Source organism: Mixophyes fleayi, chromosome 7 (genome assembly GCF_038048845.1).
Source record: "Mixophyes fleayi isolate aMixFle1 chromosome 7, aMixFle1.hap1, whole genome shotgun sequence".
NCBI classification, from domain to species: Eukaryota; Metazoa; Chordata; class Amphibia; order Anura; family Limnodynastidae; genus Mixophyes; species Mixophyes fleayi.
Window position 1 is genome coordinate 76,256,813 of NC_134408.1, and position 25,511 is coordinate 76,282,323.

Genomic DNA, 25,511 nt, shown 5'->3' on the forward strand with positions numbered 1-25,511 from the left:
GGATCCCGTTCAGTAGCACAGTATGTAATCCAATTCCGCACACTTGCTTCTAAACTTCAATGGAATAATGAGGCACTAATAGCTGCCTTCTAGCAGGGTCTTTCCGATAAAATTAAAGATGTACTAGCTTCGCAAGAGTTACCTTTTTTTCTTGGATGCTTTAATATCTTTGTGCAACCGAGTGGACATGAGATTCCGCTAAAGAAACTCGGAGAGGGAGTCTTCATCTAAAAAACCTGTACGCTTGGCATCCCGATTTCGTCATCCTTCTCTGCCGATAGAACCCATGGAATTTGGACGCTCTAGACTAACCCTGGAGGAGAGGGAACGACGGTTAAAGAATAAATTCTGTATCTATTGTGCTGATTCAAATCATATGTTGAATTCATGCCCCAATAAATCGGGAAACGCAAGGCCCTAACCTGTTCTGGAGAGGTAAGGTTGGGGTCCCTGGAATCCTCTCCATGACATATGGATTCGAAAAATTGCTCTTTCGCTGTCACTGTTTCAACTTCTACTAATTCTTTTACGTCTCAAGTACTTCTAGACTCTGGAGCGGCTGGAAGTTTCATTGGAAACAATGACTTACATCAATCCTTTTACATAATTCTTGTTTCTCATGACATTTCTAACATTGCCCACAATTATAAACTTTCTAAGTCTTTCTGAGCAAGAGAAATCGCAAAACATAGTCATTTCTTCATTGCCATACAAAAACAACGCTTTTTTACACTCCTGTCTCACTTTCTCTTGGAAACAATGACTTACATCAATCCTTTTACATAATTATTGTTTCTCATGACATTTCTAACATTGCCCACAATTATCAACTTTCTAAGTCTTTCTGAGCAAGAGAAATCGCAAAACATAGTCATTTCTTCATTGCCGTACAAAAACAATGCTTTTTTACACTCCTGTCTCACTTTCTCTTGGAAACAATGACTTACATCAATCCTTTTACATAATTCTTGTTTCTCATGACATTTCTAACATTACCCACAATTATCAACTTTCTAAGTCTTTCTGAGCAAGAGAAATCGCAAAACATAGTCATTTCTTCATTGCCGTACAAAAACAACGCTTTTTTGCACTCCTGTCTCACTTTCTCTTGGAAACAATGATTTACATCAATCTTTTTACATAATTCTTGTTTCTCATGACATTTCTAACATTGCCCACAATTATCAACTTTCTAAGTCTTTCTGAGCAAGAGAATTCGCAAAACATAGTCATTTCTTCATTGCCGTACAAAAACAACGCTTTTTTGCATTCCTGTCTCACTTTCTCTTGAAAACAATGATTTACATCAATCCTTTTACATAATTCTTGTTTCTCATGACATTTCTAACATTGCCCACAATTATCAACTTTCGAAGTCTTTCTGAGCAAGAGAAATTGCAAAACATAGTCATTTCTTCATTGCCGTACAAAAACAAAGCTTTTTTGCTTTCCTGTCTCACTTTCTCTTAGAAACAATGATTTACATCAATCCTTTTACATAATTCTTGTTTGTCATGACATTTCTAACATTACCCACAATTATCAACTTTCTAAGTCTTTCTGAGCAAGAGAAATCGCAAAACATAGTCATATCTTCATTACCGTTCAAAAAGAACGCTTTTTTTACACTCCTGTCTCACTTTCTCTTCGAAACAACAAATTACATCAATCCTTTTACATAATTCTTGTTTCTCATGACATTTATAACATTGCCATAAATTATCAACTTTCTAAGTCTTTCTGAGCAAGAGAAATCGCAAAACATAGTCATTTCTTCATTGCCGAACAAAAACAACGCTTTTTTACACTCCTGTCTCACTTTCTCTTGGAAACAATGACTTACATCAATCCTTTTACATAATTCTTGTTTCTCATGACATTTCTAACATTGCCCTCAATTATCAACTTTCTAAGTCTTTCTGAGCAAGAGAAATCGCAAAACATAGTCATTTCTTCATTGCCGTCCAAAAATAACGCTTTTTTACACTCCTGTCTCACTTTCTCTTGGAAACAATGACTTACATCAATCCTTTTACATAATTCTTGTTTCTCATGACATTTCTAACATTGCCCACAATTATCAACTTTCTAAGTCTTTCTGAGCAAGAGAAATCGCAAAACATAGTCATTTTTTTCATTGCCGTACAAAAACAAGGCTTTTTTACACTCCTGTCTCACTTTCTCTTGGAAACAATGACTTACATCAATCCTTTTACATAATTCTTGTTTCTCATGACATTTCTAACATTGCCCTCAATTATCAACTTTCTAAGTCTTTCTGAGCAAGAGAAATCGCAAAACATAGTCATTTCTTCATTGCCGTACAAAAATAATGCTTTTTTACACTCCTGTCTCACTTTCTCTTGGAAACAATGACTTACATCAATCCTTTTACATAATTCTTGTTTCTCATGACATTTCTAACATTGCCCTCAATTATCAACTTTCTAAGTCTTTCTGAGCAAGAGAAATTGCAAAACATAGTCATTTCTTCATTGCCGTACAAAAATAATGCTTTTTTACACTCCTGTCTCACTTTCTCTTGGAAACAATGACTTACATCAATCCTTTTACATAATTCTTGTTTCTCATGACATTTCTAACATTGCCCACAATTATCAACTTTCTAAGTCTTTCTGAGCAGGAGAAATCGCAAAACATAGTCATTTCTTCATTGCCATCCAAAAACAACGCTTTTTTACACTCCTGTCTCATTTTCTCTTGGAAACAATGACTTACATCAATCCTTTTACATAATTCTTGTTTCTCATGACATTTCTAACATTGCCCACAATTATCAACTTTCTAAGTCTTTCTGAGCAAGAGAAATCGCAAAACATAGTCATTTCTTCATTGCCATACAAAAACAACGCTTTTTTACACTCCTGTCTCACTTTCTCTTAGAAACAATGATTTACATCAATCCTTTTACATAATTCTTGTTTGTCATGACATTTCTAACATTACCCACAATTATCAACTTTCTAAGTCTTTCTGAGCAAGAGAAATCGCAAAACATAGTCATATCTTCATTGCCGTTCAAAAAGAACGCTTTTTTTACACTCCTGTCTCACTTTCTCTTCGAAACAATAAATGACATCAATCCTTTTACATAATTCTTGTTTCTCATGACATTTCTAACATTGCCCACAATTATCAACTTTCTAAGTCTTTCTGAGCAAGAGAAATCGCAAAACATAGTCATTTCTTCATTGCCGTAGAAATACAACGCTTTTTTACACTCCTGTCTCACTTTCTCTTAGAAAAAATGATTTACATCAATCCTTTTACATATTTCTTGTTTCTCATGACATTTCTAACATTGCCCTCAATTATCAACTTTCTAAGTCTTTCTGAGCAAGAGAAATCGCAAAACATAGTCATTTCTTCATTGCCGTACAAAAATAATGCTTTTTTACACTCCTGTCTCACTTTCTCTTGGAAACAATGACTTACATCAATCCTTTTACATAATTCTTGTTTCTCATGACATTTCTAACATTGCCCACAATTATCAACTTTCTAAGTCTTTCTGAGCAAGAGAAATCGCAAAACATAGTCATTTCTTCATTGCCATCCAAAAACAACGCTTTTTTACACTCCTGTCTCACTTTCTCTTAGAAACAATGATTTACATCAATCCTTTTACATAATTCTTGTTTGTCATGACATTTCTAACATTACCCACAATTATCAACTTTCTAAGTCTTTCTGAGCAAGAGAAATCGCAAAACATAGTCATATCTTCATTGCCGTTCAAAAAGAACGCTTTTTTTACACTCCTGTCTCACTTTCTCTTCGAAACAATAAATGACATCAATCCTTTTACATAATTCTTGTTTCTCATGACATTTCTAACATTGCCCACAATTATCAACTTTCTAAGTCTTTCTGAGCAAGAGAAATCGCAAAACATAGTCATTTCTTCATTGCCGTAGAAATACAACGCTTTTTTACACTCCTGTCTCACTTTCTCTTAGAAAAAATGATTTACATCAATCCTTTTACATATTTCTTGTTTCTCATGACATTTCTAACATTGCCCACAATTATCAACTTTCTAAGTCTTTCTGAGCAGGAGAAATCGCAAAACATAGTCATTTCTTCATTGCCGTCCAAAAACAACACTTTTTTACACTCCTGTCTCACTTTCTCTTGGAAACAAGGATTTACATCAATCCTTTTACATAATTCTTGTTTTTAATGACATTTATAACATTGCCCACAATTATCAATTTTCTAAGTATTTCTGAGCAACAGAAATCGCAAAACATAGTCATTTCTTCATTGCCGTTCAAAAACAACGCTTTTTTACACTCCTGTCTCACTTTCTCTTAGAAACAATGATTTACATCAATTCTTTTACATAATTCTTGTTTCTCATGACATTTCTAACATTACCCACAATTATCAACTTTCTTAGTCTTTCTGAGCTAGAGAAATCGCAAAACATAGTCATTTCTTCATTGCCGTACAAAAACAAGGCTTTTTTACACTCCTGTCTCACTTTCTCTTGGAAACAATGACTTACATCAATCCTTTTACATAATTCTTGTTTCTCATGACATTTCTAACATTGCCCACAATTATCAACTTTCTAAGTCTTTCTGAGCAAGAGAAATCGCAAAACATAGTCATTTCTTCATTGCCGTACAAAAACAAGGCTTTTTTACACTCCTGTCTCACTTTCTCTTGGAAACAATGACTTACATCAATCCTTTTACATAATTCTTGTTTCTCATGACATTTCTAACATTGCCCTCAATTATCAACTTTCTAAGTCTTTCTGAGCAAGAGAAATCGCAAAACATAGTCATTTCTTCATTGCCGTACAAAAACAAGGCTTTTTTACACTCCTGTCTCACTTTCTCTTGGAAACAATGACTTACATCAATCCTTTTACATAATTCTTGTTTCTCATGACATTTCTAACATTGCCCTCAATTATCAACTTTCTAAGTCTTTCTGAGCAAGAGAAATCGCAAAACATAGTCATTTCTTAATTGCCGTACAAAAATAACGCTTTTTTACACTCCTGTCTCACTTTCTCTTGGAAACAATGACTTACATCAATCCTTTTACATAATTCTTGTTTCTCATGACATTTCTAACATTGCCCACAATTATCAACTTTCTAAGTCTTTCTGAGCAAGAGAAATCGCAAAACATAGTCATTTCTTCATTGCCGTACAAAAACAAGGCTTTTTTACACTCCTGTCTCACTTTCTCTTGGAAACAATGACTTACATCAATCCTTTTACATAATTCTTGTTTCTCATGACATTTCTAACATTGCCCTCAATTATCAACTTTCTAAGTCTTTCTGAGCAAGAGAAATCGCAAAACATAGTCATTTCTTCATTGCCGTACAAAAATAATGCTTTTTTACACTCCTGTCTCACTTTCTCTTGGAAACAATGACTTACATCAATCCTTTTACATAATTCTTGTTTCTCATGACATTTCTAACATTGCCCACAATTATCAACTTTCTAAGTCTTTCTGAGCAGGAGAAATCGCAAAACATAGTCATTTCTTCATTGCCATCCAAAAACAACGCTTTTTTACACTCCTGTCTCACTTTCTCTTGGAAACAATGACTTACATCAATCCTTTTACATAATTCTTGTTTCTCATGACATTTCTAACATTGCCCACAATTATCAACTTTCTAAGTCTTTCTGAGCAAGAGAAATCGCAAAACATAGTCATTTCTTCATTGCCATACAAAAACAACGCTTTTTTACACTCCTGTCTCACTTTCTCTTAGAAACAATGATTTACATCAATCCTTTTACATAATTCTTGTTTGTCATGACATTTCTAACATTACCCACAATTATCAACTTTCTAAGTCTTTCTGAGCAAGAGAAATCGCAAAACATAGTCATATCTTCATTGCCGTTCAAAAAGAACGCTTTTTTTACACTCCTGTCTCACTTTCTCTTCGAAACAATAAATGACATCAATCCTTTTACATAATTCTTGTTTCTCATGACATTTCTAACATTGCCCACAATTATCAACTTTCTAAGTCTTTCTGAGCAAGAGAAATCGCAAAACATAGTCATTTCTTCATTGCCGTAGAAATACAACGCTTTTTTACACTCCTGTCTCACTTTCTCTTAGAAAAAATGATTTACATAAATCCTTTTACATATTTCTTGTTTCTCATGACATTTCTAACATTGCCCACAATTATCAACTTTCTAAGTCTTTCTGAGCAGGAGAAATCGCAAAACATAGTCATTTCTTCATTGCCGTCCAAAAACAACACTTTTTTACACTCCTGTCTCACTTTCTCTTGGAAACAAGGATTTACATCAATCCTTTTACATAATTCTTGTTTTTAATGACATTTATAACATTGCCCACAATTATCAATTTTCTAAGTATTTCTGAGCAAGAGAAATCGCAAAACATAGTCATTTCTTCATTGCCGTTCAAAAACAACGCTTTTTTACACTCCTGTCTCACTTTCTCTTAGAAACAATGATTTACATCAATTCTTTTACATAATTCTTGTTTCTCATGACATTTCTAACATTACCCACAATTATCAACTTTCTTAGTCTTTCTGAGCTAGAGAAATCGCAAAACATAGTCATTTCTTCATTGCCGTACAAAAACAAGGCTTTTTTACACTCCTGTCTCACTTTCTCTTGGAAACAATGACTTACATCAATCCTTTTACATAATTCTTGTTTCTCATGACATTTCTAACATTGCCCACAATTATCAACTTTCTAAGTCTTTCTGAGCAAGAGAAATCGCAAAACATAGTCATTTCTTCATTGCCATACAAAAACAACGCTTTTTTACACTCCTGTCTCACTTTCTCTTAGAAACAATGATTTACATCAATCCTTTTACATAATTCTTGTTTGTCATGACATTTCTAACATTACCCACAATTATCAACTTTCTAAGTCTTTCTGAGCAAGAGAAATCGCAAAACATAGTCATATCTTCATTGCCGTTCAAAAAGAACGCTTTTTTTACACTCCTGTCTCACTTTCTCTTCGAAACAATAAATGACATCAATCCTTTTACATAATTCTTGTTTCTCATGACATTTCTAACATTGCCCACAATTATCAACTTTCTAAGTCTTTCTGAGCAAGAGAAATCGCAAAACATAGTCATTTCTTCATTGCCGTAGAAATACAACGCTTTTTTACACTCCTGTCTCACTTTCTCTTAGAAAAAATGATTTACATCAATCCTTTTACATATTTCTTGTTTCTCATGACATTTCTAACATTGCCCTCAATTATCAACTTTCTAAGTCTTTCTGAGCAAGAGAAATCGCAAAACATAGTCATTTCTTCATTGCCGTACAAAAATAATGCTTTTTTACACTCCTGTCTCACTTTCTCTTGGAAACAATGACTTACATCAATCCTTTTACATAATTCTTGTTTCTCATGACATTTCTAACATTGCCCACAATTATCAACTTTCTAAGTCTTTCTGAGCAAGAGAAATCGCAAAACATAGTCATTTCTTCATTGCCATCCAAAAACAACGCTTTTTTACACTCCTGTCTCATTTTCTCTTGGAAACAATGACTTACATCAATCCTTTTACATAATTCTTGTTTCTCATGACATTTCTAACATTGCCCACAATTATCAACTTTCTAAGTCTTTCTGAGCAAGAGAAATCGCAAAACATAGTCATTTCTTCATTGCCATACAAAAACAACGCTTTTTTACACTCCTGTCTCACTTTCTCTTAGAAACAATGATTTACATCAATCCTTTTACATAATTCTTGTTTGTCATGACATTTCTAACATTACCCACAATTATCAACTTTCTAAGTCTTTCTGAGCAAGAGAAATCGCAAAACATAGTCATATCTTCATTGCCGTTCAAAAAGAACGCTTTTTTTACACTCCTGTCTCACTTTCTCTTCGAAACAATAAATGACATCAATCCTTTTACATAATTCTTGTTTCTCATGACATTTCTAACATTGCCCACAATTATCAACTTTCTAAGTCTTTCTGAGCAAGAGAAATCGCAAAACATAGTCATTTCTTCATTGCCGTAGAAATACAACGCTTTTTTACACTCCTGTCTCACTTTCTCTTAGAAAAAATGATTTACATCAATCCTTTTACATATTTCTTGTTTCTCATGACATTTCTAACATTGCCCACAATTATCAACTTTCTAAGTCTTTCTGAGCAGGAGAAATCGCAAAACATAGTCATTTCTTCATTGCCGTCCAAAAACAACACTTTTTTACACTCCTGTCTCACTTTCTCTTGGAAACAAGGATTTACATCAATCCTTTTACATAATTCTTGTTTTTAATGACATTTATAACATTGCCCACAATTATCAATTTTCTAAGTATTTCTGAGCAACAGAAATCGCAAAACATAGTCATTTCTTCATTGCCGTTCAAAAACAACGCTTTTTTACACTCCTGTCTCACTTTCTCTTAGAAACAATGATTTACATCAATTCTTTTACATAATTCTTGTTTCTCATGACATTTCTAACATTACCCACAATTATCAACTTTCTTAGTCTTTCTGAGCTAGAGAAATCGCAAAACATAGTCATTTCTTCATTGCCGTACAAAAACAAGGCTTTTTTACACTCCTGTCTCACTTTCTCTTGGAAACAATGACTTACATCAATCCTTTTACATAATTCTTGTTTCTCATGACATTTCTAACATTGCCCACAATTATCAACTTTCTAAGTCTTTCTGAGCAAGAGAAATCGCAAAACATAGTCATTTCTTCATTGCCGTACAAAAACAAGGCTTTTTTACACTCCTGTCTCACTTTCTCTTGGAAACAATGACTTACATCAATCCTTTTACATAATTCTTGTTTCTCATGACATTTCTAACATTGCCCTCAATTATCAACTTTCTAAGTCTTTCTGAGCAAGAGAAATCGCAAAACATAGTCATTTCTTCATTGCCGTACAAAAACAAGGCTTTTTTACACTCCTGTCTCACTTTCTCTTGGAAACAATGACTTACATCAATCCTTTTACATAATTCTTGTTTCTCATGACATTTCTAACATTGCCCTCAATTATCAACTTTCTAAGTCTTTCTGAGCAAGAGAAATCGCAAAACATAGTCATTTCTTAATTGCCGTACAAAAATAACGCTTTTTTACACTCCTGTCTCACTTTCTCTTGGAAACAATGACTTACATCAATCCTTTTACATAATTCTTGTTTCTCATGACATTTCTAACATTGCCCACAATTATCAACTTTCTAAGTCTTTCTGAGCAAGAGAAATCGCAAAACATAGTCATTTCTTCATTGCCGTACAAAAACAAGGCTTTTTTACACTCCTGTCTCACTTTCTCTTGGAAACAATGACTTACATCAATCCTTTTACATAATTCTTGTTTCTCATGACATTTCTAACATTGCCCTCAATTATCAACTTTCTAAGTCTTTCTGAGCAAGAGAAATCGCAAAACATAGTCATTTCTTCATTGCCGTACAAAAATAATGCTTTTTTACACTCCTGTCTCACTTTCTCTTGGAAACAATGACTTACATCAATCCTTTTACATAATTCTTGTTTCTCATGACATTTCTAACATTGCCCACAATTATCAACTTTCTAAGTCTTTCTGAGCAGGAGAAATCGCAAAACATAGTCATTTCTTCATTGCCATCCAAAAACAACGCTTTTTTACACTCCTGTCTCACTTTCTCTTGGAAACAATGACTTACATCAATCCTTTTACATAATTCTTGTTTCTCATGACATTTCTAACATTGCCCACAATTATCAACTTTCTAAGTCTTTCTGAGCAAGAGAAATCGCAAAACATAGTCATTTCTTCATTGCCATACAAAAACAACGCTTTTTTACACTCCTGTCTCACTTTCTCTTAGAAACAATGATTTACATCAATCCTTTTACATAATTCTTGTTTGTCATGACATTTCTAACATTACCCACAATTATCAACTTTCTAAGTCTTTCTGAGCAAGAGAAATCGCAAAACATAGTCATATCTTCATTGCCGTTCAAAAAGAACGCTTTTTTTACACTCCTGTCTCACTTTCTCTTCGAAACAATAAATGACATCAATCCTTTTACATAATTCTTGTTTCTCATGACATTTCTAACATTGCCCACAATTATCAACTTTCTAAGTCTTTCTGAGCAAGAGAAATCGCAAAACATAGTCATTTCTTCATTGCCGTAGAAATACAACGCTTTTTTACACTCCTGTCTCACTTTCTCTTAGAAAAAATGATTTACATAAATCCTTTTACATATTTCTTGTTTCTCATGACATTTCTAACATTGCCCACAATTATCAACTTTCTAAGTCTTTCTGAGCAGGAGAAATCGCAAAACATAGTCATTTCTTCATTGCCGTCCAAAAACAACACTTTTTTACACTCCTGTCTCACTTTCTCTTGGAAACAAGGATTTACATCAATCCTTTTACATAATTCTTGTTTTTAATGACATTTATAACATTGCCCACAATTATCAATTTTCTAAGTATTTCTGAGCAAGAGAAATCGCAAAACATAGTCATTTCTTCATTGCCGTTCAAAAACAACGCTTTTTTACACTCCTGTCTCACTTTCTCTTAGAAACAATGATTTACATCAATTCTTTTACATAATTCTTGTTTCTCATGACATTTCTAACATTACCCACAATTATCAACTTTCTTAGTCTTTCTGAGCTAGAGAAATCGCAAAACATAGTCATTTCTTCATTGCCGTACAAAAACAAGGCTTTTTTACACTCCTGTCTCACTTTCTCTTGGAAACAATGACTTACATCAATCCTTTTACATAATTCTTGTTTCTCATGACATTTCTAACATTGCCCACAATTATCAACTTTCTAAGTCTTTCTGAGCAAGAGAAATCGCAAAACATAGTCATTTCTTCATTGCCGTACAAAAACAAGGCTTTTTTACACTCCTGTCTCACTTTCTCTTGGAAACAATGACTTACATCAATCCTTTTACATAATTCTTGTTTCTCATGACATTTCTAACATTGCCCTCAATTATCAACTTTCTAAGTCTTTCTGAGCAAGAGAAATCGCAAAACATAGTCATTTCTTCATTGCCGTACAAAAATAATGCTTTTTTACACTCCTGTCTCACTTTCTCTTGGAAACAATGACTTACATCAATCCTTTTACATAATTCTTGTTTCTCATGACATTTCTAACATTGCCCACAATTATCAACTTTCTAAGTCTTTCTGAGCAAGAGAAATCGCAAAACATAGTCATTTCTTCATTGCCATACAAAAACAACGCTTTTTTACACTCCTGTCTCACTTTCTCTTAGAAATAATGATTTACATCAATCCTTTTACATAATTCTTGTTTGTCATGACATTTCTAACATTACCCACAATTATCAACTTTCTAAGTCTTTCTGAGCAAGAGAAATCGCAAAACATAGTCATATCTTCATTGCCGTTCAAAAAGAACGCTTTTTTACACTCCTGTCTCACTTTCTCTTCGAAACAATAAATGACATCAATCCTTTTACATAATTCTTGTTTCTCATGACATTTCTAACATTGCCCACAATTATCAACTTTCTAAGTCTTTCTGAGCAAGAGAAATCGCAAAACATAGTCATTTCTTCATTGCCGTAGAAATACAACGCTTTTTTACACTCCTGTCTCACTTTCTCTTAGAAAAAATGATTTACATCAATCCTTTTACATATTTCTTGTTTCTCATGACATTTCTAACATTGCCCACAATGATCAACTTTCTAAGTCTTTCTGAGCAGGAGAAATCGCAAAACATAGTCATTTCTTCATTGCCGTCCAAAAACAACGCTTTTTTACACTCCTGTCTCACTTTCTCTTGGAAACAAGGATTTACATCAATCCTTTTACATAATTCTTGTTTTTAATGACATTTATAACATTGCCCACAATTATCAATTTTCTAAGTATTTCTGAGCAAGAGAAATCGCAAAACATAGTCATTTCTTCATTGCCGTTCAAAAACAACGCTTTTTTACACTCCTGTCTCACTTTCTCTTAGAAACAATGATTTACATCAATTCTTTTACATAATTCTTGTTTCTCATGACATTTCTAACATTACCCACAATTATCAACTTTCTTAGTCTTTCTGAGCTAGAGAAATCGCAAAACATAGTCATTTCTTCATTGCCGTACAAAAACAAGGCTTTTTTACACTCCTGTCTCACTTTCTCTTGGAAACAATGACTTACATCAATCCTTTTACATAATTCTTGTTTCTCATGACATTTCTAACATTGCCCACAATTATCAACTTTCTAAGTCTTTCTGAGCAAGAGAAATCGCAAAACATAGTCATTTCTTCATTGCCGTACAAAAACAAGGCTTTTTTACACTCCTGTCTCACTTTCTCTTGGAAACAATGACTTACATCAATCCTTTTACATAATTCTTGTTTCTCATGACATTTCTAACATTGCCCTCAATTATCAACTTTCTAAGTCTTTCTGAGCAAGAGAAATCGCAAAACATAGTCATTTCTTCATTGCCATACAAAAACAACGCTTTTTTACACTCCTGTCTCACTTTCTCTTAGAAATAATGATTTACATCAATCCTTTTACATAATTCTTGTTTGTCATGACATTTCTAACATTACCCACAATTATCAACTTTCTAAGTCTTTCTGAGCAAGAGAAATCGCAAAACATAGTCATATCTTCATTGCCGTTCAAAAACATTGTTTTTTACACTCCTGTCTCACTTTCTCTTCGAAACAATGATTTACATCAATCCTTTTACATAATTCTTGTTTCTCATGACATTTCTAACATTACCCACAATTATCAACTTTCGAAGTCTTTCTGAGCTAGAGAAATCGCAAAACATAGTCATTTCTTCATTGCCGTTCAAAAACAACGCTTTTTTGCATTCCTGTCTCACTTTCTCATGGAAACAATGATTTACATCAATCCTTTTACATAATTCTTGTTTCTCATGACATTTCTAACATTGCCCACAATTATCAACTTTCGAAGTCTTTCTGAGCAAGAGAAATTGCAAAACATAGTCATTTCTTCATTGCCGTACAAAAACAAAGCTTTTTTGCTTTCCTGTCTCACTTTCTCTTAGAAACAATGATTTACATCAATCCTTTTACATAATTCTTGTTTGTCATGACATTTCTAACATTACCCACAATTATCAACTTTCTAAGTCTTTCTGAGCAATAGAAATCGCAAAACATAGTCATATCTTCATTGCCGTTCAAAAACATTGTTTTTTACACTCCTGTCTCACTTTCTCTTCGAAACAATGATTTACATCAATCCTTTTACATAATTCTTGTTTCTCATGACATTTCTAACATTACCCACAATTATCAACTTTCGAAGTCTTTCTGAGCTAGAGAAATCGCAAAACATAGTCATTTCTTCATTGCCGTTCAAAAACAACGCTTTTTTGCATTCCTGTCTCACTTTCTCATGGAAACAATGATTTACATCAATTCTTTTACATAATTCTTGTTTCTCATGACATTTCTAACATTGCCCACAATTATCAACTTTCGAAGTCTTTCTGAGCAAGAGAAATTGCAAAACATAGTCATTTCTTCATTGCCGTACAAAAACAAAGCTTTTTTGCTTTCCTGTCTCACTTTCTCTTAGAAACAATGATTTACATCAATCCTTTTACATAATTCTTGTTTGTCATGACATTTCTAACATTACCCACAATTATCAACTTTCTAAGTCTTTCTGAGCAAGAGAAATCGCAAAACATAGTCATATCTTCATTGCCGTTCAAAAAGAACGCTTTTTTTACACTCCTGTCTCACTTTCTCTTCGAAACAACAAATTACATCAATCCTTTTACATAATTCTTGTTTCTCATGACATTTATAACATTGCCCAAAATTATCAATTTTCTAAGTCTTTCTGAGCAAGAGAAATTACAAAACATAGTCATTTCTTCATTGCCGTACAAAAACAACGCTTTTTTGCATTCCTGTCTCACTTTCTCATGGAAACAATGATTTACATCAATCCTTTTACATAATTCTTGTTTCTCATGACATTTCTAACATTGCCCACAATTATCAACTTTCGAAGTCTTTCTGAGCAAGAGAAATCGCAAAACATAGTCATTTCTTCATTGCCGTTCAAAAACAACGCTTTTTTACACTCCTGTCTCACTTTTTCTTAGAAACAATGATTTACATCAATCCTTTTACATAATTCTTGTTTCTCATGACATTTCTAACATTGCCCACAATTATAAACTTTCTAAGTCTTTCTGAGCAAGAGAAATCGCAAAACATAGTCATTTCTTCATTGCCGTACAAAAACAACGCTTTTTTGCATTCCTGTCTCACTTTCTCTTGGAAACAAGGATTTACATCAATCCTTTTACATAATTCTTGTTTTTAATGACATTTATAACATTGCCCACAATTATCAATTTTCTAAGTATTTCTGAGCAAGAGAAATCGCAAAACATAGTCATTTCTTCATTGCCGTTCAAAAACAATGCTTTTTTACACTCCTGTCTCACTTTCTCTTAGAAACAATGATTTACATCAATTCTTTTACATAATTCTTGTTTCTCATGACATTTCTAACATTACCCACAATTATCAACTTTCTTAGTCTTTGTGAGCTAGAGAAATCGCAAAACATAGTCATTTCTTCATTGCCGTACAAAAACAAGGCTTTTTTACACTCCTGTCTAACTTTCTCTTGGAAACAATGACTTACATCAATCCTTTTACATATTTCTTGTTTCTCATGACATTTCTAACATTGCCAAAAATTATCAACTTTCTAAGTCTTTCTGAGCAAGAGAAATCGCAAAACATAGTCATTTCTTCATTGCCGAACAAAAACAACGCTTTTTTACACTCCTGTCTCACTTTCTCTTGGAAACAATGACTTACATCAATCCTTTTACATAATTCTTGTTTCTCATGACATTTCTAACATTGCCCTCAATTATCAACTTTCTAAGTCTTTCTGAGCAAGAGAAATCGCAAAACATAGTCATTTCTTCATTGCCGTACAAAAATAACGCTTTTTTACACTCCTGTCTCACTTTCTCTTGGAAACAATGACTTACATCAATCCTTTTACATAATTCTTGTTTCTCATGACATTTCTAACATTGCCCACAATTATCAACTTTCTAAGTCTTTCTGAGCAAGAGAAATCGCAAAACATAGTCATTTCTTCATTGCCGTACAAAAACAAGGCTTTTTTACACTCCTGTCTCACTTTCTCTTGGAAACAATGACTTACATCAATCCTTTTACATAATTCTTGTTTCTCATGACATTTCTAACATTGCCCTCAATTATCAACTTTCTAAGTCTTTCTGAGCAAGAGAAATCGCAAAACATAGTCATTTCTTCATTGCCGTACAAAAATAACGCTTTTTTACACTCCTGTCTCACTTTCTCTTGGAAACAATGACTTACATCAATCCTTTTACATAATTCTTGTTTCTCATGACATTTCTAACATTGCCCACAATTATCAACTTTCTAAGTCTTTCTGAGCAAGAGAAATCGCAAAACATAGTCATTTCTTCATTGCCGTACAAAAACAAGGCTTTTTTACACTCCTGTCTCACTTTCTCTTGGAAACAATGACTTACATCAATCCTTTTACATAATTCTTGTTTCTCATGACATTTCTAACATTGCCCTCAATTATCAACTTTCTAAGTCTTTCTGAGCAAGAGAAATCGCAAAACATAGTCATTTCTTCATTGCCGTACAAAAATAATGCTTTTTTACACTCCTGTCTCACTTTCTCTTGGAAACAATGACTTACATCAATCCTTTTACATAATTCTTGTTTCTCATGACATTTCTAACATTGCCCACAATTATCAACTTTCTAAGTCTTTCTGAGCAGGAGAAATCACAAAACATAGTCATTTCTTCATTGCCATCCAAAAACAACGCTTTTTTACACTCCTGTCTCACTTTCTCTTGGAAACAATGATTTACATCAATCCTTTTACATAATTCTTGTTTCTCATGACATTTCTAACATTGCCCACAATTATCAACTTTCTAAGTCTTTCTGAGCAAGAGAAATCGCAAAACATAGTCATTTCTTCATTGCCATACAAAAACAACGCTTTTTTACACTCCTGTCTCACTTTCTCTTAGAAAAAATGATTTACATCAATCCTTTTACATATTTCTTGTTTCTCATGACATTTCTAACATTGCCCACAATTATCAACTTTCTAAGTCTTTCTGAGCAGGAGAAATCGCAAAACATAGTCATTTCTTCATTGCCGTCCAAAAACAACGCTTTTTTACACTCCTGTCTCACTTTCTCTTGGAAACAAGGATTTACATCAATCCTTTTACATAATTCTTGTTTTTAATGACATTTATAACATTGCCCACAATTATCAATTTTCTAAGTATTTCTGAGCAAGAGAAATCGCAAAACATAGTCATTTCTTCATTGCCGTTCAAAAACAACGCTTTTTTACACTCCTGTCTCACTTTCTCTTAGAAACAATGATTTACATCAATTCTTTTACATAATTCTTGTTTCTCATGACATTTCTAATATTGCCCTCAATTATCAACTTTCTAAGTCTTTCTGAGCAAGAGAAATCGCAAAACATAGTCATTTCTTCATTGCCGTACAAAAATAATGCTTTTTTACACTCCTGTCTCACTTTCTCTTGGAAACAATGACTTACATCAATCCTTTTACATAATTCTTGTTTCTCATGACATTTCTAACATTGCCCACAATTATCAACTTTCTAAGTCTTTCTGAGCAAGAGAAATCGCAAAACATAGTCATTTCTTCATTGCCATCCAAAAACAACGCTTTTTTACACTCCTGTCTCATTTTCTCTTGGAAACAATGACTTACATCAATCCTTTTACATAATTCTTGTTTCTCATGACATTTCTAACATTGCCCACAATTATCAACTTTCTAAGTCTTTCTGAGCAAGAGAAATCGCAAAACATAGTCATTTCTTCATTGCCATACAAAAACAACGCTTTTTTACACTCCTGTCTCACTTTCTCTTAGAAACAATGATTTACATCAATCCTTTTACATAATTCTTGTTTGTCATGACATTTCTAACATTACCCACAATTATCAACTTTCTAAGTCTTTCTGAGCAAGAGAAATCGCAAAACATAGTCATATCTTCATTGCCGTCCAAAAACAACGCTTTTTTACACTCCTGTCTCACTTTCTCTTAGAAAAAATGATTTACATCAATCCTTTTACATATTTCTTGTTTCTCATGACATTTCTAACATTGCCCACAATTATCAACTTTCTAAGTCTTTCTGAGCAGGAGAAATCGCAAAACATAGTCATTTCTTCATTGCCGTCCAAAAACAACGCTTTTTTACACTCCTGTCTCACTTTCTCTTGGAAACAAGGATTTACATCAATCCTTTTACATAATTCTTGTTTTTAATGACATTTATAACATTGCCCACAATTATCAATTTTCTAAGTATTTCTGAGCAAGAGAAATCGCAAAACATAGTCATTTCTTCATTGCCGTTCAAAAACAACGCTTTTTTACACTCCTGTCTCACTTTCTCTTAGAAACAATGATTTACATCAATTCTTTTACATAATTCTTGTTTCTCATGACATTTCTAATATTGCCCTCAATTATCAACTTTCTAAGTCTTTCTGAGCAAGAGAAATCGCAAAACATAGTCATTTCTTCATTGCCGTACAAAAATAATGCTTTTTTACACTCCTGTCTCACTTTCTCTTGGAAACAATGACTTACATCAATCCTTTTACATAATTCTTGTTTCTCATGACATTTCTAACATTGCCCACAATTATCAACTTTCTAAGTCTTTCTGAGCAAGAGAAATCGCAAAACATAGTCATTTCTTCATTGCCATCCAAAAACAACGCTTTTTTACACTCCTGTCTCATTTTCTCTTGGAAACAATGACTTACATCAATCCTTTTACATAATTCTTGTTTCTCATGACATTTCTAACATTGCCCACAATTATCAACTTTCTAAGTCTTTCTGAGCAAGAGAAATCGCAAAACATAGTCATTTCTTCATTGCCATACAAAAACAACGCTTTTTTACACTCCTGTCTCACTTTCTCTTAGAAACAATGATTTACATCAATCCTTTTACATAATTCTTGTTTGTCATGACATTTCTAACATTACCCACAATTATCAACTTTCTAAGTCTTTCTGAGCAAGAGAAATCGCAAAACATAGTCATATCTTCATTGCCGTTCAAAAAGAACGCTTTTTTTACACTCCTGTCTCACTTTCTCTTCGAAACAATAAATGACATCAATCCTTTTACATAATTCTTGTTTCTCATGACATTTCTAACATTGCCCACAATTATCAACTTTCTAAGTCTTTCTGAGCAAGAGAAATCGCAAAACATAGTCATTTCTTCATTGCCGTAGAAATACAACGCTTTTTTACACTCCTGTCTCACTTTCTCTTAGAAAAAATGATTTACATCAATCCTTTTACATATTTCTTGTTTCTCATGACATTTCTAACATTGCCCACAATTATCAACTTTCTAAGTCTTTCTGAGCAGGAGAAATCGCAAAACATAGTCATTTCTTCATTGCCGTCCAAAAACAACACTTTTTTACACTCCTGTCTCACTTTCTCTTGGAAACAAGGATTTACATCAATCCTTTTACATAATTCTTGTTTTTAATGACATTTATAACATTGCCCACAATTATCAATTTTCTAAGTATTTCTGAGCAAGAGAAATCGCAAAACATAGTCATTTCTTCATTGCCGTTCAAAAACAACGCTTTTTTACACTCCTGTCTCACTTTCTCTTAGAAACAATGATTTACATCAATTCTTTTACATAATTCTTGTTTCTCATGACATTTCTAACATTACCCACAATTATCAACTTTCTTAGTCTTTCTGAGCTAGAGAAATCGCAAAACATAGTCATTTCTTCATTGCCGTACAAAAACAAGGCTTTTTTACACTCCTGTCTCACTTTCTCTTGGAAACAATGACTTACATCAATCCTTTTACATAATTCTTGTTTCTCATGACATTTCTAACATTGCCCACAATTATCAACTTTCTAAGTCTTTCTGAGCAAGAGAAATCGCAAAACATAGTCATTTCTTCATTGCCGTACAAAAACAAGGCTTTTTTACACTCCTGTCTCACTTTCTCTTGGAAACAATGACTTACATCAATCCTTTTAGATAATTCTTGTTTCTCATGACATTTCTAACATTGCCCTCAATTATCAACTTTCTAAGTCTTTCTGAGCAAGAGAAATCGCAAAACATAGTCATTTCTTCATTGCCGTACAAAAATAATGCTTTTTTACACTCCTGTCTCACTTTCTCTTGGAAACAATGACTTACATCAATCCTTTTACATAATTCTTGTTTCTCATGACATTTCTAACATTGCCCACAATTATCAACTTTCTAAGTCTTTCTGAGCAAGAGAAATCGCAAAACATAGTCATTTCTTCATTGCCATACAAAAACAACGCTTTTTTACACTCCTGTCTCACTTTCTCTTAGAAATAATGATTTACATCAATCCTTTTAGATAATTCTTGTTTGTCATGACATTTCTAACATTACCCACAATTATCAACTTTCTAAGTCTTTCTGAGCAAGAGAAATCGCAAAACATAGTCATATCTTCATTGCCGTTCAAAAAGAACGCTTTTTTACACTCCTGTCTCACTTTCTCTTCGAAACAATAAATGACATCAATCCTTTTACATAATTCTTGTTTCTCATGACATTTCTAACATTGCCCACAATTATCAACTTTCTAAGTCTTTCTGAGCAAGAGAAATCGCAAAACATAGTCATTTCTTCATTGCCGTAGAAATACAACGCTTTTTTACACTCCTGTCTCACTTTCTCTTAGAAAAAATGATTTACATCAATCCTTTTACATATTTCTTGTTTCTCATGACATTTCTAACATTGCCCACAATTATCAACTTTCTAAGTCTTTCTGAGCAGGAGAAATCGCAAAACATAGTCATTTCTTCATTGCCGTCCAAAAACAACGCTTTTTTACACTCCTGTCTCACTTTCTCTTGGAAACAAGGATTTACATCAATCCTTTTACATAATTCTTGTTTTTAATGACATTTATAACATTGCCCACAATTATCAATTTTCTAAGTATTTCTGAGCAAGAGAAATCGCAAAACATAGTCATTTCTTCATTGCCGTTCAAAAACAACGCTTTTTTACACTCCTGTCTCACTTTCTCTTAGAAACAATGATTTACATCAATTCTTTTACATAATTCTTGTTTCTCATGACATTTCTAACATTACCCACAATTATCAACTTTCTTAGTCTTTCTGAGCTAGAGAAATCGCAAAACATAGTCATTTCTTCATTGCCGTACAAAAACAAGGCTTTTTTACACTCCTGTCTCACTTTCTCTTGGAAACAATGACTTACATCAATCCTTTTACATAATTCTTGTTTCTCATGACATTTCTAACATTGCCCACAATTATCAACTCTCTAAGGGCTAGATTTACTATCAGGCGTGATGCATGGCGGCTTCAAACCGCCATGCATCGCGGCGGTTTTCCGGCGTGTTTGCATTGCAAACAGCCGGATTTACTAATGGGCGCATTTCAGCTTCAATTTGAAGCCGCCGGCGATGTAACGGCGGGATGTAATGCTCAAAGCCGCCGGCGGCTTTGAATAGAACATGGCGCTTTTGCTTTAAATGACGGCGCTTTTGTGTAAAGGCGGTTTTTTTGAAAATTACACCTGTCTCCTGGCCTGTTACTATTGGCTATTTTCAAACTCAGGAGATTTGACATCACAAGCCCTATATAAACCACTGGCCTGACACTTTTTTCTCTGATAGGGTTTAGAGGAGTTTTGTGAGAGGAGTTTGGAGGATAGTGGTTTGCTGAGAGTTGGTGTTTGGTGGATTGGTGGAGCGATATCTGATTGAAGTGTGAGTAGTCCTGTGGTTTTTTCCTGTTTTGTACATTTATTTTCTCATTTATTTTCTGTCTTGTATTTTTTGTATTTGACTTGTCCTCTGTCTGTGTTACTTGTGTGTGACTGTGTGGAGAGTGTGTCTGTAGGTAGTGTAGTTTGTTCTTTGTGTTTGTAAGTCCTTCAGTGTTTTGTGTTTTTCTGTCTTCTGGGTAAAAATGTCCAGAGATAGGAGGGGAGCAGAGGCTGAGGAGAGGGAGATGGAGGTTGAGGGGTCAGAGGAGGGAGAGGGAGAGGTTGAGGAGACAGGACAGAGCAGGAAGACCAAGACAGGGAGGAATGTGCGCTTCTCACATGATGAGAATTGTGTGTTGGTGCACAATATCATTCCCTGCTACGAGGTGATCTTGGGGAACCTGGCAGCCCGGACTCCGCTAAGGCGGCGCCACCAATTGTGGGGGAGAGTGTGCGACGCTGTTAACGCGGTGGGCCCACTAAAGAGGACAGTGGCGCACTGCCGCAAGAGATTTTCGGACATTAAGAGGAGGTTGAAGGAAAAAATGGCCCAGGAAAGGAGGTCCACAAGGCGCACGGGTGGTGGCCCCCCACTTCGTATGGAGTATACCACGTACGAGGAGGAGCTGCGCCAGATAATGCCGGCAGAAATTGTAGAGGGCATAAATGTCCAGGACACCGACTCGCCCTCTTTTGGCCAAGTAGTTGGTGAGTTATTTGTTTTTTTTACCCTAACAGTATTTTAACTGCTTTTCTCTTTTTAAAACTGCTTTTCTCTTTTTAAAACTGCTTTTCTCTTTTTAAAACTGCTTTTCTCTTTTTAAAACTGCTTTTCTCTTTTTAAAACTGCTTTTCTCTTTTTAAAACTGCTTTTCTCTTTGCAAACGTTTTTTTTTTTATTTTTTGTTTTCTTTTTCAAAGTGTATATTTGCCTCTAATAGTTTGTAAAGGTTTTTTTTTCTCATAGAAAAAAAAAAAAATTGTAAACACATTTGTGCAATAAACAGTATATTTTGATTATTTTTTTTTTCTGGAAATACATTGTATGCTTTTTCTAATATATCCAGAATCGCCAGGACCGCAGTTCAGTCCCAGTGCCAGACCTACACCTCCACCTTCAGCGAGAGATTCGGGCACAGACGAGCAAGCAGGTGCGTGATTTCTGTTTAGGAGAGAAATAATGGAGTTACTTGATTTTCTGTGCAAATGTTGCTGTCAATGTTGTTTTTTTTTTTTCTTTTTATTGTTTGCAATGAGAAGTTAGGGCTACATTTTACTCAACTGATATGTTGCCTATAGAAACCCATCAGAATATACCTTTACTTTATTTATTGCATTCAACAAAATGACAGCTAAAATCTGATTGGTTGCTATAGGCAACATCTCCACTTTTGATAGCATGCACTTTAGTCAAAATAACCCAGCATGTACTACACAGTCCTAATGATAATGGGTATTAAAAGGATAATAAGTGCATCCGTAAGCAGGTAGCATAGGACTAGAAATCAGGAATGCAAACATTGTGAAAGAATCTGTAGTTGCTAAAGATTATTCTTTCCTATCCAGTGTTCAGAATGCAATATACAAACATATTATATACTATATACTTACCGTCATTTTTCATACACAGGGCCCTCTTCATACCAGCCACCTCAGGCGGAGTCCCTGGAAATGTCCCCTGAGCCAGAGGATCTAACAACCATCACCCTGGTAACAGTGGATGCCCCTGTGTCTGGCCTCCAGGAAGTTTCACCTGGCCCTGCTGAACCATCACACCAGCAACCTGCACCTGCACCTATGGACCCAGCCAGAGAAATGGCGCTGTCTATTGGCGCATTCCAGCAGCAACAGACATTATTCATGGACAGGCAAACTGGGCACATGTCACAAATTGCGGCCCAGTTGAGGCGAATACACCGCTCCACGAGCCAAATCCCTGCTGCAATAAACCGGCTGGCGAGCGCTTTGGAGCAGACAAATGTGCAGCTGGCCCAAATGTCTGGGTCTGTGGACGCCATGCATTCCTCCATTCGCGAGGGGAATGCCAACGTTATCCGGCTGGCAGGCCAACTCCAGCAGGAACTGATTGCCCGCTTGCCGGCCCCTTTTTCATCGGCCTCCACCAGTGCCGCTAGCACGCCTACCACATCTCTACAGAGTACTCCTCCAAGGAGAGGTGCTCGCACCAGGGGTGGGCGAGGGAGGGGAGAGAGTGGCACAATGTTTGTTATTTATTAATGTTTTGTCAAGTTTCTCTAACGATTATACGTTTTTATTTATTGTGTTCTGCAATAAATGCAGTTAAATTTCTATTGTGTCAGTCTTTCTTTTCTGCACATTAAACAAGAGTATTCTGATTTTTTAACAACTATGCACTAATTTCATGTAAACATTGACCTCTGACTGTCACATTCCAGGGATGTTCATATTTACCACATGAGGAGTACACACTATCCTGTTTTTAAAGGTTCCAATGTACAAAAAATTTACAATAAAATACTAAAATTGCACTCACATAAAACACATTTTTGAGCAAAAAATGTTTTTCATACTATGTACTTACACGTAAAGTAGTTTGTAATTAGACGGTCTCTAATCTCCCTTCCGCCCTCTGTGCTCTGCACATCACCAGATGTGACACGTACCCCTTCTTCTTCACTGTCTACTGCAATAATCGGTGGGGTAAGTTGATGTAAAGCCAGGTTATGCAGCAGACAGCAAGCCAGGACAATCTCAGATACCTTTTCAGGTGCATACATAAGCACCCCACCAGATTTATCAAGGCACCTGAACCTGGTTTTCAAGAGTCCAAACGTACGTTCTATGATACCTCTAGTGGTTATGTGTGCCTCATTGTATTGGTGCTGTGCAGGAGTCTGAGGATGCAGCAGAGGAGTCATGAGCCAGGAGCGACACCCATATCCTGAATCTCCTGCAATAAAAGTAAAATGTTAGCTCCCATTTACTTTGAGCATGTTGTACAGCAGTTAGCATATGTGAGTCCATTTGAGCAAGGATAAGGGATATATAAAACATGCAAAGTACATACCCAAAAGCCATCCCTCCGGCATTTCACCACTTTCAAATTTGGCATAAAGGGTAGACTGTCTCAGGATAAAGGCATCATGACATGACCCAGGATAGCCTGCAACAACACTCAATATACGCTGGTTAGCATCGCAGACAACCTGCACATTCAGGGAGTGGTAATGATGGCGATTAACAAAAACCTCTGCCCTGTGGTGAGGTGGTCTCAGGGCAATATGAGTGCAATCTATTGCACCCATTACATTAGGGATACCTGCGACCCTATAGAAAGCTCCCTTGAGCTCATGCCACTGTGACTCCTGGCTGGGGAAGCTGATATAGCTAGGGCACACTCTTTTAAGGGCACCTAAAACCTGTCCAAAATGCCTTGAAAATGTCGGCTGCGTTATGCCAATCACTCTGGAGGACACAGATTGAAAGGAACCTGTTGCCAAAAAGTGAACTGCACACAGTAGTTTGTGTAGTCCTGACACTGCATTAGAGCGGCTGGTTGTAGGCTCCAAATCATCCTTCACTTGCTCATACAGTGCCATGAGGTTAGTACGATTGAGGCGAAACATTTGTACTACCTCCACATCAGCCAAAGACTCCAGATTCAAACGCACTGAAAATGCACGTGGAGTGCGGGGTCTTTGCAGGCTCCGCGGAACAGATGCCAACTGCTGTTCATCCTCCTCCTCCTGGCGCCTTTCTGCCTCCATCAGGTAAAAAGCTGCAAACATACACTGGCAAGAATGCACCACATTACCTGCAAAAGCCATTCTCCAACAAACCCACACCTGCCAAATAATGAGGGGCCCTTTTTGTAAGCATCATGATTAACTGCTGGGCAATAGACGGTGATTGTCTGTGATTGCTTCAGGCAGAAAAAACATTTTTCACATGTGGATTGCATTAGCATTAAAATAAGGGTTAACTATGTAATGCAACAATTCCCATCCTAGTTTCTTTGAGGCAACAGTATTCTAGTGGTTTTTTGGAAAGTACAAAACAACTAGAAAAGGAAAGGTGAAATGAGATTTTACTATGCAATCATACTGGGTGAAAAAATAATGGAAAAAAAAAAAAACAGTAGCCTGAAATTTCATGACACTTTGCCCATTTTCTATACACAGTCCTAATGGAGCAATCATTGGACATGAAATAGGCCTTTCTCTTATGGTCTGATTGGCAAAATACCTGAAACAGCACACTGTTTGAACCATCACGCCGCTCACAAGCAGCGCTTTCATTTTGGTCTTTTGAATGGCGGTTTTCCGGCGGCTTTATAAACCCCCTAATAGTAAATCCGGCTGTTTGTATGTTGAACATTGTTGAAACCGTCATGGCGATGTATACAGAGGCGGGTTTGGAAACATCATTTTTGCCCGTTTGGACGGCGGGTTTAGCCTTAGTAAATCCGGCGATGGCTAAACCGCCGCCAAATCCGCCGAAAGTCGGCGGATTTACAAACACGCCTGATAGTAAATCTAGCCCTAAGTCTT

General features: G+C 35.2%; 1 protein-coding gene across 1 annotated transcript in view; it reads right to left on the reverse strand.

Moving 5' to 3' along the window:
- Positions 1-261: 261 nt before the first annotated feature.
- LOC142098512 (uncharacterized) overlaps positions 262-25,511 on the reverse strand; it is a 105,043-nt gene continuing 79,793 nt past the window's right edge. The window contains exon 4 of the mRNA XM_075181353.1: positions 262-313. Within this exon, the coding sequence (XP_075037454.1) occupies positions 262-313 (52 nt within the window). The remainder of the gene's footprint in view (positions 314-25,511) is intronic.